Source organism: Panthera pardus, unplaced genomic scaffold (assembly GCF_024362965.1).
Source record: "Panthera pardus isolate Hobbes unplaced genomic scaffold, ASM2436296v1 HiC_scaffold_6, whole genome shotgun sequence".
Classification (NCBI taxonomy): Eukaryota; Metazoa; Chordata; class Mammalia; order Carnivora; family Felidae; genus Panthera; species Panthera pardus.
Window position 1 is genome coordinate 27,541,438 of NW_026526991.1, and position 17,257 is coordinate 27,558,694.

Consider the following 17,257-nt stretch of genomic DNA (forward strand, 5'->3'; position numbering starts at 1 on the left):
CTGTTTTCTGTTGGTGAGTATTTTTAGGTTGTTTGCAGTTTTTAGGTGTTATGAATAAAGATGCTATCCGTTCTTATACAAGTATTTTTGTGAAAGTACAGGGCTGTGGTGGAGTAGATGTATGTTTAACTGTATGAGAAATTACGAAACCTTTTCCCAAAATGGCTGTACCATTTTATACTTCTACTGGGAATGTTTCATTGCTTCATATCCTTGCTAGTATTTGGTGTTGTTGGTCCTTTAATTTTAGCTATTTATTGAATATGAAATGGGGTCTTATTGTGGGTTTAATTTGCGTTTCTTCACTGTGGAGTGTCTGTTAAATTATTTCACCTATTAAAAAATTTTTCCCCATTGGGTCTTTTTATTACTGATTTGTAGGAGTTCTTTATATATGCAAAGTTCTTATTCTTTGCCAGATAGCCAGTGAGTTAACCAAATAGATTATCAAGACTTTTCCTAACAGCTTTTTGTTTTGTTTTGTTTTGTTTTTTGTTTTTTGGTGATGTCTTTCAGTGAAAAGTTTTAAATTTTGCTTGAATTCAATTTGCCATTTATTTTTATTTTATGTTTAATGTTTTGTGTCATTTCGAAAAAACCTCTGCCTATCCCCAGGTTTTATGAAGAATTCTCTTATGTTTTCTTCTGGAAGTTTTACAGTTTTAGTTTTTACGTTTAGGTCTAGGATCTATGTTGAACTTATTTTTGTTAGAGGTCTGAGATGGAGTCCAGGATCACCTTTTTTCCTGTACATCATTAAGTTGTTCTGGTACCATTTGTGGATAAAACTTTTTTCTTCCAATGAGTGGCCTTTGGTGCCTTTGTCAAAAGCAGTTTACCTAATATATGTGAGTTTATTTGTGGGCTTTATTCTGTTTTATTGGTCTATGTGTCTATATGATATCCAGACATCAATACCGTCCTATTTTGATTTTTGTATCTTCTTGGTATAGGTATTGATATCAGGCTGTATCAGCCCTCCAACTTAATTCTTTTTCAAGGTTGTCTTGGTTAAGTTCATTGCTTTTTACATATAAATTTTAGTATTAACTTGTCCATTTCTACAAATAAAATTATTGGGTTTTGATTGGAATTTCAGTGAGTCTCTAGTTCACTTTGGGAGAGAATTAATGTTTTAACAATACTGAGTCTTCTAATCTGTGAACATAGTATATTTCTAATAATTATGTCTTCTTTAATATCTCTGGTCAACATTTTGTTGTTTTTAAAATAGGGATCTTGAATATCTATTGCTAAATTTAATCCTAAAACTTTGTTTTTCAATTTTATTGCAAATGGAATTGTTTTTTAAATATAAATTTGTGATCACTTGTGGCTAGCATAAACATACAATTGAGTCTTATCTATTGACTAGCCTTGTTAAGTTTGCATTTTTGTTTTCTAGAGTTTTTAGAATTTTCCAAGTGGACAGTCTTGATATATGTGAATTAGCAACAGTTATCCTTTTTTTTTTTCTTCAGTATGTAGGTCTCTGATGTTTTTTATTTTTTCTTGACTTACTGCTAGCCAACACCTCCAGTGAACATTTGAATGTAAAAAGATAGTAGATATCCTTGATAGGAAAGTAGATTCCTTTCCAGCCTTGAGCAGGAAACATGAAATACTTCATTGTTAATTTTGAAATTAGCTGTAGGTTTTTTGTGGATTCCTTTATCAGATTGAGCACATTTCTGTATATACTAGTTTTCTTAAATTTTTTTATTAACTTTTTTCTGCATCTATTGTCATGATCATATGTTTTTTCTCCTGTATTCTGTTAATATGGTGAATTTTATTGATTGCTTTTTAAATATTAAATAACTTTGCTTTCCTGGGATAAATCCCACTTGATCATCCTGTATTATTCTTTTTATATATTACTCTATTTGACTTGATAATACTTTGTTTAAAATTTTCTTTGCATTCATGAGGACTACTGGTTTGCAGTGTTCTTTGGAATCATGGTTATGTTGGTCTTAAAAATAAATTGATAGTATTCCCTCTTACCCTCCTTTCTTAAAGAGTTTGTATGTGATGAGTATTATTTATTTGTTAAATGTTTTATTGAGTTCACCAATGAACCAACTGGCCTGAAGTTCTCTCTGGGTTGCTTCTTAATTTGGAGTTCAATTTATTTAATAGATACAGGGCTATTATTGTTTTCTAACATTTTAGTTGAGTCAGTTTTGGTAATTTGTGTTTTTGAAGGAATTCATCCATTTCATCTAAACTTAAATTTATTGGTTCATAGTATCATTATACTTTTTAAGGTCTGTAGGGTCTATAGTGATGTCTTATTATTCTTAATAGCAGTAATTGGTATTCTCTTTTTCTTGATCAGTCTAATTTGGGGTTTGTCAATTTTCTAAAAGAATCTTATAATTTGATTTTGTCACTTTTGTGTTTAATTTATACCTCATCTTCTCTTTAGTAGTTTCTTCCTTAGATTTTGGGTTTAGTTTGCTCTTCTCTTTATAGTTTTTTAATGTGAAACCTTCCCTGTGAATGTTTACCTTTTGTAGTATCTGTTTCATTTTCTCAGTTCCTCACCCTCTTTGTATTTTGTCAATGCCAGATGTCAGGCTTCTGCAGATGGTAGTTACATGTCTTAGTCTAGTAAAATCAGTATAGTATGACAGTTTTTTAACAGATGGAGTAAATTACCTTGAGGAAGATTGTCTTTTTTCTATTTTGCACTAAGTACTTAATGGGCTTATGAAAGCTCTGAGTATAAGGATGGATTAGTTGAGAAGATATTAGAATCTAAAATATTAATTTATGTATGAAATTCCAAATGTCCTTGGTGGCAGAGAGGGTATGTGCTTCCAGACATAACCTAAATAGTGATTAAAGCTGCAAAGATGAGCTATCTTTTGTTCACTACGAAGATAGAATTAATCTCTTAGCTTGCTCTTGATGTTGATGCTTGGATTGGGTCTTCCTACAAGATCTACAATGGACACAAAACTCACTAGAATTATGATGGGTAAAAACCAGTTCCACCCCATTCATCTGGATGTCTTATGGGAGGGCTTGTGACCAGTCACATTTCAGTAGACTTTGCCTTTAAATGTTAAGTAGGCCACTGTGAGTTGACAGACTTGATCTGTAACAAGGGTATGAAGAGTTTTGACTCTCAGTCCTACAGATGGAAGCTGAGAGCCTGGGAAAGGTACCCTTCAGGAAAATGAAATAAAACCCATCAGACTGATGATAATTAAGTTGTTTGACACCTTCATGGTTTTGTCTTTGGAAGTGATGATGAAAGATTTCTTGTTTTCACATCCAGTAGAGTGGATCCTGACGCTTTGAATTTGAGGATGTAGAGGTACATTAGATACCTTAAATGGCATTCCTTCTCACACCAGTGCACAGATATTTGGGGAGCACATCTGATCCTTCATATCACCCATTGAGTAGTTTGTCTTCTCTGGAACCCAGTCATCAGTCCATGAAGATCACCTCTGAGTTAGTTCTTATTCTCCTTCCCGAGGTCCCTATGGGCCCAGTGTTTCTTTCTATTTCTAATGGGTTCAGTGTAAATGCGCCCATTTCTAGTCTATGTTCTAATAATGTATGGTTCAGAACTCACTCAGAGACTTCTATCTCATTTTGAGGTAGGGAAACCTTTTAATATTAAAGGGTTTTTTTTGCCTATATACTTTATGGAAATGTTTTTTTATGTGGAGTCTTGCATTTCTACTGTACTACATAGGAAAAAAAGGGCCAAGGAAACACATCTGGGATTTGAGTAAACCTTATCTCTGATCCCAGGGCTCAACCCAAAGAACAGGGTAAAGTTTTCCCTTTCCCAAGGCCCACCTACACCTATGTATCTAATTCTCTTTCCAGCTCTCATCTTATGATGTATTTTCATTACTGTACAGTTAATATTTTTTCTAATCTCCTTTGAGATTTTTTTTTTTTTTTTGATGCATGGGGTTATTTAGAAGTATATTGGGTTAGTTAAAAGTATATTGTTTACTTTCCAAATATTTGGAGATTTTCTAGATAGCTTACACTTATTGACTTCTAATTTAATTCCATTGCGAACAGAGAACATACTCGATAAAATTCAGCTCTTCAAACTATCTTATTTATGACCCAGTGTATGGCTTATCTTGGTTAATTTTCCATGTGCACATATATGTATTCTGTGTTAGATAAAGTGTTTTATAACTATCAAATCAAGGTGGTTGATAATGTTTAAAAAAATTCTTTTTGTTTGAGTATAGTTGACAGACAATGTTACATTAGTTTAGGGTGCACAGCGTAGTGATTTAACATCTCTGTATATTATGGTGTGTTCACCAAAATGGTAGCTACCATCTGTCACCAGACAACATTATTATAGTACCATTGGCTGTGTTCCCTATACTGTACTTTTTGTTCCCTTGACTTATTCGTTCCAAGTAAAGTTGTTTAACCTTCTGTATCTTTGCCATTTTTCCCCCTCTGGTTGTTCTGTCAATTTCTGAGAAGGGGTGTTAAAGTTTCCAACTGTGATTGTGGATTTATTACTTTAGTACCCTTTTTAAAAATAAAGTTTTATAGTGACCATGAAAGCCTTTATTTCTGTTTTGCCTTCTTTAGTTTACATAATCTTATGATTTTATAATTATTTATGGGGAAGTTAAGTAGCATAGTAATATATATCAAGTCCTAATTTACGGTTGCTTGATAGTAATTATAACTATATTAAAAAGGTAAAATAATATTAATGTAATGACTTTTCTGATTGTTTTTAAATTTATTTATTTATTTATTTAATTTATTTAGAGAGTGTGAACAGGAGTGGGATAAAGGGAGAGGGAGAAAGAGAATCTTAAGGAGGCCCCATGCCCAGCACGGAGCCTGATGTGGGCACGATCTCATGACCAACCATGAGATCATGACCTGAGCTGAAATCAACAGTCTGTCACTTAATCGACTGAGCCACCCAGGTGCCCCAGTGTAATGATTTCTATTTATACCTTTGAAAATCGGTGAGGTGCAGTATCCTATGAATGCACTCAACTCCCATCTTTTCTAGCCACTTAGAAAGTAAAAGTAAGTTTCTGGGACTAAAAGTTGAAAATTTCCGAAGTGTAAATATTCTGGTATTGTATGAATACCCAACTCCACAAATATGTGGCTAGTACATCTTTTAACAACCTCTCTTTAGCATATTATTGAATTTATGCTGATTATAAAGCATCAGAAATAGTATGTATTCAAGAAATATTACTTTGCATCCAGTTTCATTTTCACTTTTAAAATGGTTTATCTTTAATGTGTTTTTCTTTTAGTGCATAATTTCATTGAATTTGGTTCATAATTTTATTCATAATTTTATCAAAACAATAGAAGTTTTTAACTTTCTTGAAGCTATATTTCCATTTCCTTATTCTTACAGCTTTTTCATTCAGGTGTAGCAAATTTATGTTAAGGGACAAATGATAACAAGTCTCTTGAATAATCTGTTAGGCTCTAGGATTAAAGTAAATCTTTTTTCTCTGTGCTTGAAATGAAATTTGCTGTATTTTTTTCTGGGTTAATCATGTTTTGAAGTTTAATACCTAAAAGACAACATAATGTGTTGTATGTTTTCAAGGAATGAGGCAAAATTCTCTATATGCTTGGGGGCTAACACAGTGAGTAGATTCTTTAAGGTACCCGAAAAACTTTTCTGGCTGTTGTAGATTAGAGGGTGTGCTATATGTTAGAAGGTCTGCTATATGTACAGTTTGGGGGGGCATCTATTGCAATAGATAAGACTGGATTAAGTCAGGAGAATTGTTAGGTAGTCTTAGCTTTACCACTAACTTATTTGACTCAAAGAAAATCTTCTCTGTTACATGATCAGATCACATTTAAGGTTTTTTCAGTTGTGTGGTTTTATGACATTAATTTATTATTTTTTATTCTGAGCTACACAAGGAAGTTTCAAAACTCAATAATTATTAATTTTTCATGGTAAATTATGCATCGTTTGAAAAGTTGTTTCTTCAATATCTAGAGTATCCAGTACAAAGTTGGAACTACAGAAAAAATCTGAAGCTCTTGAAAATATTAAGCAAATGCTTACCAAGCAAGAGGAAGAAAAAAAAATCCTTGAACAAGAAATTGAAAATTTAAGTCAAGATGCAAAGATGCAGCACAAGGAATTGAATAACAAAATTCAAACAGCAGCAGCAGAACTGCAACAATCGAAGATGGAGAAAGAAACTCTAATGACAGAGCTTTCTGCGGCCAAAGAGAATTTATCAAAAGTTTCTGATTCTTTGAAGAACTCCAAAAGTGAATTTGAAAAGGAAAACCAGAAAGGAAAAGCTGCTATATTAGATTTGGTTAGTTGTTTATGTTTACTTGGTTAGGTAGAAATGATTTTTATTTAAAACGTACTTTTGTTTCTGCTTAAGTCACTGATGACTTTTTATCCTACATTTAAATGATTTTAATTCTTGCGAGGAAATGAACTGGGATTGCTTAACCTGAGAAAAAGATATTGGTGTTTGTGAGTATAATTTTCCAGAGGCCCAGGAAACTTTCAGTTGAATAAACAGTTTTTCTTTATTGCTGGTATGATGCTAGATTTGGGAGACTGCCTCCTGTTTGTCCTCAGAGAAATTTTCACAGAGAATATAGCTGCTGGTTCAGACATTATTCACTTGCCTAAAAACCAGAAAAGGATCAGAAAGATCGTGACTTTTAATTCTGGCACTGTAAACTTTCTTCTTCTCGACTGAATATTCTAAATCTCTAGATAATACCATGCCTTGGAGATACCATAAAACACATTTAAACTATATGGAAAAAAAGTCACACAGTCTCAGGAAATTCTTAATGGGGAATGTATTCTTAGAAATACTTTAACCCAGAATAACAGAGTAGCAGCAAAGGTAAAATTCTTTTGTTCTCAGTGTGAAGATCAGTGAAAGTGTTTAGTAGCACAAAAGATATATGGTATTCGTATGTTACTTTTATGTTTCTTTCTGTTTGGAGAAATCATCTCCTACATGTACATCTTCCCTCTTAAGTTATATGTGATTATTCCTTATTTATTCTTTTAATGCTTTCTTTCACAAAAATTTCCTTTTTTCCATTTTCTTAAGGATTGTTATGCTTTTAAAATAGCATGACAAGTTAATTATAATTAATTATGTGATATAAAATGTGGATTCCAGAGAATTCCAGAGTATTCTGCTGATGGTTGATGATAGAAGTTCTTAACCTTTTCCTGTCCCTCTACCCTTATTGCTGTAATATTTGCCAGTTTTATAACTGAAATGGATGATTCTATCCCATTCTAAACCATCAGTGATTCTGGTTTATTTCTATGTGTGGATCTTACTAAGTGTATAAATCAGAGTTCTTAAAGCTACTACAAGTATCTTCTGCATAATGTAGTTTTTTGTTTGTTTGTTTGTTTGTTTTAGGAAAAAACTTGCAAAGAATTAAAGCATCAGCTTCAAGTACAGACAGAAAATGCACTTAAGGAACAGAATGAACTGAAAAAGTCACTTGAAAAGGAGAAGCAAGTAAGATTTTCTTTTTCTGTAACATAAAATATGTAAAGAATAATAAGTTCTATATTTACAAAATATTTTCACACTGATACTTAAATCAAAGGAGGTTTATTTCTCTGAAACATAATGGATCACAAAAAAATAGTATAAAATTGACATTTGCGTTCTACCTACTACTAAAAAGATTTAAGCTAGTTCATAATAAAAGACCCAAAATAAAGGATTATAATTAATAAAGTTAATTGAATCAACTTACTATAGAGTTATAATTAGATAACTTAGATTTGGATACATTATTTATGATTGAAAAAATAGATAGGCTTTCAATAGAAATAACATTTTAAGGGCTCTTTATTTCATGGACATGTATATTTAATGGTATGTTAATGGTTGTATAACAACAGATTCTTTTATGGTTAATGCTTTTATTGCCGTCCATCAAAAACAAACCAGCAAATGAGTAAATAAATGGGTATAATATACAGCTGTTATTCTCTGAAGACCTACCTCTTGCGGTTAGAACCCAGGTATATAGTTTTTCTAGAGCTATGATTTGATAAAAGCAGCAAAACCTAGTCCTGAGAAATCTTTAATGTGATTATAGTCTGGTTGTTGATGGAAAGAAGACACCTGTGTTTTAGATGCCAGCCTTTAGGTGGAAAAATTATGGTGACTTATTACCCGAGCTCTGAGTCCAGATTGTCCAGATTTCTATCCTGCCTGTGCCATTTGCTCGTTATGCTGACTTGCCTTGCTTTAGGCACATTACTTAATTTCTCTGTGTTCCTGTTTCCTCAGCAGTAAAATGGGGCTAATAAGAGAATCTGTGCCATAGGATTATTATAAGAGATGAATGGGTTAATATATTTCAAAGTCCGTAGAACACTTAACAAAATAAGCAAATAAAAGCTCAAATGTTAGCTGTCAGTTTCTCATTGGTTATCATATTATAATCATCATTATTGTTACACTACCTGTCTTCTGTTTTGCACAAAAATACTTCCCTTTGTGCTGGAGATGAGCTGAAGCAACCATATGTAGCAGTGAAACTTTTCAAAATTAACTTTAAATATAGTCAAATGCTCAAATTAGGTTCATAATATGCATAAAACATGAAAACATGACTTTGGCTGGAAGGGTGGGAGATCATAGTGGTTCACACTGACCACAGAGGAACCTCAGTGTGACTTTTTATAATACCTAATTTTGAACAGAAATAGATCCTAGTAGACTGTAAAAACAAAGTAATAGCACAATATGCCCCAGATCTCTAAATAAGGAAACTATTGAATGGTATAGTTTCGTGTCATCAGACAGATACTAAACATACTTGCGAAAAATGATTTTAGTTTTATCATAGTTCATATGGAGCTGTTCTTTTTGGTTAACCATGGCCATCAGACTAAGTTAGCAGTTTGAGAATATTCTCGAAAGTCAGTAGACATTCTAGCAGTCTAAAGATTGATGTTGATATTCCTATTTCCTATGATACAAGGTAATAGCAGTTTCGCTCATTTACAAGCTCTATCCAAATATATATTTACAAGTTAGAAAGGAAGGTAAGATTAAACAAATATTGACGATTAATCCAGCATGTCATCTAATAGCAAATAGTCTCAGTTATGAAAGCTCCGTGAGGGTAGGGATTTTTTTTTTTTTTTTTTTTTGGTTTACTGTTGATCTCCTATGGCCATCAGGGGAGTGGTGGTTTCTACCTGAGTAGTGCTTGGTGTGTAGTAGGTACTAAATGTGTCTTCATGGAATGAATGCTAAACAGATTTTATTTTCTTTAGACTTCTCATCAGTTGAATTTGGAACTCAGTTCAATGCAGGGACAAGTGGCACAGGCCCAGAATACTTTAAAACAAAAGGAAAAAGAAGAACAGCAACTTCAGGGGAACATAAATGAGCTAAAGCAATTGACTGAACAGAAGAAAAAGCAAATTGAAGCACTCCAAGGAGAAATTAAAATTGCTGTTTCACAGAAGGTAGTAATATGATATGTGTTTACTTTCTATGGGAAGACAGTCTTTGCAGTTAAGATAATATAACACAGATGAGTTGCAACAAGGAAAAATTTACATGTGCTCACAATTTTTTAAAGTATTTTCTAATGTATAAAAGCACTTAAATATGTAATTAAATAATATAAGTCTGGATTTCCATTCACTATAACCACATTTTTAGATAATGTTTATTTAAAATTCTAGTACTAATGATTTGATAGACATAAATAACAACATTTAATGAGATGGGAGTAATTTATATAACCTCTCTAGTGTATTAGAAAATTTTAAAGGAATTTAAAAATAAATTATCCTAACCAAGGGAAGATAAGAGCAAAAACCACAAAATGGTATGCATTTAAAAAATTAAGGAATGTAGGTTTCATATAGTTATAACTGTTTGATATTTTAAGTTACATCTTTAATGGTTTCCATTTCTAAACTATTCTAATTTTTTATTAAGTATCTATTTTTTTATTCTTAAGTATGTTTTAATACTTGTCCACACCAAGAGTTGACAAAGTTGTATTATACTTAATATTTGAACAAAAAGCTTTTCCCTGCTGTTGGTATGTGCATATCAGTTGGTCCATGGAAAAGAGAAAAGTGAAATCTCTATTATGTAGAACAAAGTATGTCATATCATTAAGAGTTGGCTATCATATTACTAGAGAAAATAAAATTAACCTTGCAAATAGGTAATTTATGTTGACCACTGTTTTTATAACCATTAATAATGCCACTTTACAAAAGAGTAATTTTCTAATAAACAAGAGTAGACAAATTTGCCTGTGCATTTTTGGTGTTACATATAATCCTAAGTCAGGATGTAATTATCACAGTACATATTTTGTTGTACGATTTGATGTCTTGAGGTCATTCTTTTCTCCCAAATCTATTAGCCTCATATTCAGGTATTCCCCACATCTTCATTTTTATAGCATCATAACTTCATGAATTAAAAAAAAAAAAAGCCCAACTATTTTTAACACAATTTCTCTTGAATTATTCATTACAATATGATTTCTTTTAGATTTATGATTAATGTATGTGCCCATACTTTGTATGACTTTACTAGTTGACACCATAAGAATTATGAGATTTAAAGGAAATGTTTTTATTGATAGTTGTCTTAGTTTGGGTTGCTATAACAAAAATACCATAGACTAGGTGGCTTAAACAGTAAATGTTTATTTCTCACAGTTCTGTAGGCTGGGCAGTCCAATATAAAGACACTGGCGTATCCAGTGATATGAAGACCCATTTCCTGGCTTGTAGGTAGATGCTTTTTGCTGTAGCCTCATAAGGCTGAAAGAGAGATTATCTCTCTTGTGTTTCTTCTTGTAAGGGTACTAATCCCATGTATGAGGGCTAATGACCTAAAGGTCCTACCTCCAGGAGCACCTGGGGGCTCAGTCACTTAAGCATCCGCCTCTTGATTTCAGCTCAGGAAACCATGATCTCATGGTTCATAAGTCTGAGCACCACTTCTGGCTCTGCACTGACGGTGTGGAGCTTGCTTGGGATTCTCTCTCCCTTTGTCTGTCCCTCCCCCATCTGCATGTGTGTGCACTCGCATGCGCACGCTCTCTCTCTGTCTCTCAAAATAAATAAATAAACTTTAAAATATTTTTTTAAAAAAAGTCCTATTTCCAAATATTATCATCACATTGTGGATCTAGGCTTCAACATGAACTTTTGGGGAGACACAAGCATTCAGCCATGGATATAGTTAATTTATGTTAGTGTATGGATGCTAAAATAAGGAGCACACTTTTTAAATTGGGGGGAATTTTGAATGGATAGCCAGTCGCTATAAATTAGACTTTAAATTTAGAGTAACTAGGTGCCCCTGGGTGGCTTAGTCAGTTGAACATCTGACTCTTGATTTCAGCTCAGGTCATGATCTCACGATTCATGAGATCGAGCCCCATGTTGGGCTCTGCACTTCCAGTGCAGTGCTTGGGATTCTCTTTCCTTTCTCTCTACCCCTCCACTGCTTGTTCTTTTTCTCTCTCAAAATAAATAAAACTTAAACAAATAAATTTAGAGTAACTGGAGAATCACTGAAAGGCAAGTATGGTTTGGTTTTATTGAGAAGCAGTGTAGCATGGAAAGGACATATGTTGTAGCTAGTCAGATCTGAGTTTAAGTTTCATGTGACACACCTTAGGGTTATGGCCACAGGGAAGTGGTTATCTTTCCGAGATAAATGAAATAGAATCATAGAGTTCTTATAAAGATTGAGAAAATGTATTTAAAATGCCTACTACTGTGCCCAGTGCAGTACGGAAGCAAAGTGGTTCTTGGCTATTAAGTGGAAATATAGCAAACTATGATCTAAGTGTGTTACATAATACGTGGCTACACACACACACACACTTTGGAAATGATTGTTTGAGAGCCAAAGATCAAGAATTCTGCAAGTAGGTTATAAGTCATTGGCCCCTGCACCAACTTTATTTGGAATCTGTTATGGGAATTCAGAATGAATAAGATATAGCCCCCAACTCTCAATCAGTTTGTAATTTAATGAGGAAGTAGATATGTAAAGAGAAAAAAAAAAAAACCCTAATGTATAAAGGAGAATGAAACCAGAACTTAAACAGAAATAGAAAAATTAGAACTTAATGGAAATTTTGACTGGCTTTCTAAGGAACTAGCATTTGCACTGGGCCTTTGAAGATGATTATAATTGTGAAAGCTTAAACAAGAGGAATTTAGATATTTAAAGGAGATAAAACAATATTAGCAAAGTTTGCAAGACTTAGAAAATGTTGTTATAGAAGGTTAGCTGTTGGAGTACATGATAAATGAAGAAGTGAGGGGAGAATAAGGTGAATAAGGGAGAATAAGAATCAGGTGAAGTCAGATCACAGTAGATGTTGTATAGTTGTTTCCATTTTACAATTTTAATATTGGAATATTAAAGACTTTTAAGAAGGGAGGAGTGTGATCAGACCTGTTTTAGAGCAAAAACTGGTCGGTTTGTGAAGGATGAATTGTAAATGACTGACCCTCCTGTATCCTTCTTTGGAAGTTTGGGTGTATGTCTGTTAAAGCAATTATCAAACTGCTGCATTGGTCTGGTTTTGTTTTTGTTTTAAATTGACTTCTCCACTAATAGATTTGAGTTTCTCAAAGTCAGAGAACTGTGTGTTTTGACAAATAAGCCATTGATAATTTTTTTAAATGAATGAATCAGCCTGTCAGAGTAAAGATAATGAAAGCCCAAGTATGAACCCAAAGGGCTTTTATGGTCATTACTGAGACTTTGCAGAGGGCTTAGTTGAGAGCCATGAAGGTGATGAAAGGGAAAGAAAACTAGATTTGTGGGGAGGAAAAAAAAAAGAAAAAAATAGTATTCTATAAAAGAAAATATATAAGTGCAGTATAGTCTTCAAGATGAAGAAAGACGTACAGGAATTCTTCATCATGAAGAATCTAAATTGGAGGGAATGAAAAGGAGGTGACATGGGGTGTTCTGAGATAACATACAGGGAGATCAAACCCCCTTTCCTCCATTGGCAGTTAGCACACCTCCTGTCAACCTACCTCCTAACTCTCTTGAATCCATTCCCTTTTCTCATTTCCCACTGTCACAGTCTTAGTCCAGGCCATTTTGTTCTCTTTTTTTTTTTTTTAACATTTATTTATTTTTGAGACAGAGCATGAACGGGGGAGGGGCAGAGAGAGAGGGAGACACAGAATCGGAAGCAGGCTCCAGGCTCCGAGCCATCAGCCCAGAGCCCGACGCGGGGCTCGAACTCACGGACCGTGAGATCGTGACCTGAGCTGAAGTCGGATGCTCAACCGACTGAGCCACCCAGGCGCCCCAAGTCATTTTGTTCTCTTAACCAGGCTATTATAAGAGCTTCTTAAGAGTCATTCCAGGCTTTTCCACCTCCAATCTATTTGCCATTCATTCCCTTAAGAAATATTACTAGGCACCTATATTATGCCATGGCACAGTTTCGGGTTCTGGAGATATAGTCATGAACAGATAAGGAACCTGTTCTTGTGGAACTTACACTTTCCTGGGAAAGAAACTAAACAGGGTGATGGGAAAGACAGTGATGGGACTGAGTCCTGCTAAGTGTTGGGTGACCAAAGAAGCTTCCCTGAAGAGATTTGAGCTTAAAAGACAAGAGCTGTCCATACAAAGGTCCAAGGGGACAACTAGTGCAAAGACCTTAAGCTATGACAAACTTGGTATTTTCTAAAAACAGAAGACCAATGTAGGTTAAGTGTGGTGGGAAAGAGGAAGAGTAATATGAAATGAACTCAGAGAAGTAAATAAGGGCCAAAGCATATGCATGAAGATTTATAGATTAGAAGGTAACAGAGAATAATATACTTTGTTCTAAGGATAATTAGAATCGATTGGAGAATTTTGAGCGAAAATGGTGCAGTCTAACTACAGAGAGATAAAGGAGCAAGCAGAGAAGACATTGAAAAATGGTTGCAATAGTCCAGACAGTACATGATGATAGAATGAATTAAAGTGTTAGAAGTGGATGATTTGAAAATCTATTTTGGAAGTTTGGGTCATCAGGACTTGCTGATAGATTAGATGATGAGAGGTGATGGAAAGAGGAATCAAGAATAACTCTACAGGGGCATGTGGGTGGCTCAGTTGGTTGGGCGGCCAACTTTGGCCCAGGTCATGATCTCGTGGCCTGTAGGTTCGAGCCCGCATCGGGCTCTGTGCTGACAGCTCAGAGCCTGGAGGCTGCTTCGGATTCTGTGTTTCCCTCGCTCTCTGCCCCTCCCCCACTCACACTCTGTCTCTCTTTTTCTCTCTCTCAAAAATAAATCAACCTTAAAAAAAAAAGAACTCTACATTTGTGGCTTGTGCAAGTGGATAGATGACCATATTTATTGGAGGAAAGAAGCTTTTTGATGAGCAGCCTTGCTGTCAGGAATCAAGAGTTCTGCTTGAGATAGATCTCTGTCAGTCACTGAGGTGGAGAGGTCAGGGAAGTACTCAGTTATAATGAGCCCAGAGTTCAGGCAGAGAGATCGGGGCTAGAGACACAAATTCTGGAGTCAGTTGTCAATAAATGATATTTAAAGCCATAGTTGAGTATAGTTGAGATCTTCTAGAGAAAGAGAGAGACTGTATATGGAATAAAAGAAGGTCAGAACCCTGGCATCCTACAATATTGAGAGGTTAAACAGAAGAAGAGGAGGTTGTAAAAAAATTTAAGAAGGAATCACCAATGAGATAGGTGCCCTGGAAACCAGGTTGAAGAATGTTTCTAGGAGGGAACATCATCAACTGTTTCAAGTACTGCTGGGAGGTGAAGTCAGCTGTGGACAAGGACATGAATAGTGGGTTTTGGAACAAGGGGGTCACTGGTCATTTAAAAAGAAGTTGCATTGAGGTAGTGTATTTATTTTAAAAGCCAGTGCTTATTTTCATACTCTGCACACATATATTTTAATTATGTCATAATTTGTGTGTATCTTCTGAGTCTTCGTAAAGACTAAAGACAAGTTTAGCGTTTAGAGGAGTCAGATCTTTGCAAGATTTCTTTTTCTGCCTTGTTGTTAATAAACACGATCTTGTAGAAATGTCCTAAGTTATTCTAGAATTTCAGGGAGTAGAAATGATGAATGCAGTAATGACTTTTTTATTTCTTTCCTATAGAAATTTCCCTTAGTTCAACCTTAAATTATATCATCTTCTAAAGCATCTAGCACTGTATCTTCCTTCAGAATGTGGTTATTACTCTCAGTCTCCTGAGACATTGATACTTGGGACTATCCAGTGAAATGCTTTTTTCTGTATGTAATGCTTTTTCATTTTTTGGTTTTTAAATTGGGACTTGTTGGATTTTGTATTTTGTAAATCTCTTAAGTTTTTTAGGGCATAAATACAGTTTAATTTGTTCTCAGGGATCTTCTTGTGTGGATTTCATTTTGTATTTGTAACTGGTTTGTGATATGCATACTGTTCTAAATAACTATTGTGTGTTCCAGACAGAGCTTGAGAATAAATTACAGCAGCAGTCAATACAAGCAGCCCAGGAACTTGCAGCAGAGAAAGAGAAAATGTCAGTGTTACAAAATACCTATGAAAAAAGTCAGGAAAATCTAAAACAGCTTCAATCTGATTTCTATGGGAAGGAATCTGAACTTCTTGCCACAAGGCAAGATCTTAAGGTATAGTAAAATATATCATAAAAATATTAGGAAGTTGTTTATAGGCATTCATTAAATGGTTGATTTGAGACCAGATAGACAAGGTAATGTTAGTATTTGTGGAATATCATGCTTGTTTTCTATTAAATTATTATTTTTGGAGTAATATGCTTTTTAATAATGAAATTGTTTTATATTATAACAAAATATGATATATGTTAAATATGGGCATTTAAAAATAACAACCATAACAGTAAAATTATTTGGAAATATACTAATTGCTACATTATTAGCTTATCTAAAGCTGTCTTCTTATAAATGTAAAAAGATAACTTTGACTTTAGTTTTTATGTTGGTCAGCTTCCCAAGACTACCAGAATGTTTAATGATTAAAATTAGGAGATTATAGCTCAAAGTAAACTTAACCTTAATCTAATTATCTAAACACTTTTGGGATGAGCACTGGGTGTTGTATGGAAACCAATTTGACAATAAATTTCATATATTAAAAAAAATAATAATTATCTAAACATATATTGTTTGTTCTTGACAAATCTATTTGATTAATGTATCATGTTTATTAAAATGAAGAATATGGAAAAAAGATAAATTTTATGCAGTGTTATTAAAATATGAGTTCCCTAAGATAAATGGAACGTTTGTGTTCTTTCCCACAAGATTCAGCTAGTTCTTTTTTTTTTTCTTTTCTTTCTTTCTTTCTTTCTTTCTTTCTTTCTTTCTTTCTTTCTTTTTTTTTTTTTTGTCATCATGAAATGTTATGCTTTTTGTTCCTTTCCTTTCTGGTTTCTTTTAATTTGTTAATTTAAAGTACATTATTGAAGAATTTTGTTGAAAATCACAGGATATTTTTAGACAACATAAATATACTGTGTCTATATTTTATCATAGGCTGTTATAAGGAAGGCTTTCTGAAGGAGGTGGGACTTGAACAGGTGCTCAAGGATATACAGAATTTGAATATATAGAGAGTTCTGAGGAAGGTCATTTCACTCAGGGGCACATTTGAGAAAAGGTACTGCAGGGAACGAACAAAGGCAGGAGACAGTTACCAGTTGCTAGCATGCTGGTTTGTGTTTGGAGGATAAATTTGGAAAGGTTGGGATCAAATTGTGAGGTTTCTTAGATGCGGAGCAAAGATGATTGGAATAAAATGAAGAAGGAATAAAATGAAGAAGACAGTACTTTGGACAACTTAACCAGGAAGAGGTTTATAGATAGCTTGGATTGGACCCGGGGAAACAAGACGTAGGAAGATTAGTGAAGAGGCTGTCTCCCTTCCTCCACAAATTCCATTAATCAAGGTGTGAATTGACTAGAACTGGGCTTAAAGTTCAGGAGGATGGAGCAGAAGAGATTAATGAGAGAGACAGGATGAAACAGGAGGGCTGGATGCAGACAGGCTGCAAGGGCACTGAGGGGACTAAGGGTCACTAATGATTTGACAAAGAAATAGGAAACTTGGGTCAAAAAATTTTCATGGTGCCCAGTTGTTATAAGAAAAAAAATACCACCTGACATTTAGAAAATGTCTTATTTGCTATGCTCCCTTAGTAGCTTTAAATTCTTTTTCTTTTT

At 34.0% G+C, this 17,257-nt stretch overlaps 1 protein-coding gene across 5 annotated transcripts in view; it reads left to right on the plus strand.

Moving 5' to 3' along the window:
• EEA1 (early endosome antigen 1) overlaps positions 1 to 17,257 on the plus strand; it is a 114,443-nt gene that overhangs the window by 83,743 nt on the left and 13,443 nt on the right. For all 5 annotated transcript variants that reach the window (XM_019446419.2, XM_019446420.2, XM_019446421.2 and 2 more), the window contains 4 exons: positions 5,999 to 6,329; positions 7,419 to 7,520; positions 9,302 to 9,496; positions 15,500 to 15,682. In XM_019446419.2, the coding sequence (XP_019301964.1) occupies positions 5,999 to 6,329; positions 7,419 to 7,520; positions 9,302 to 9,496; positions 15,500 to 15,682 (811 nt within the window). The remainder of the gene's footprint in view (positions 1 to 5,998; positions 6,330 to 7,418; positions 7,521 to 9,301; positions 9,497 to 15,499; positions 15,683 to 17,257) is intronic.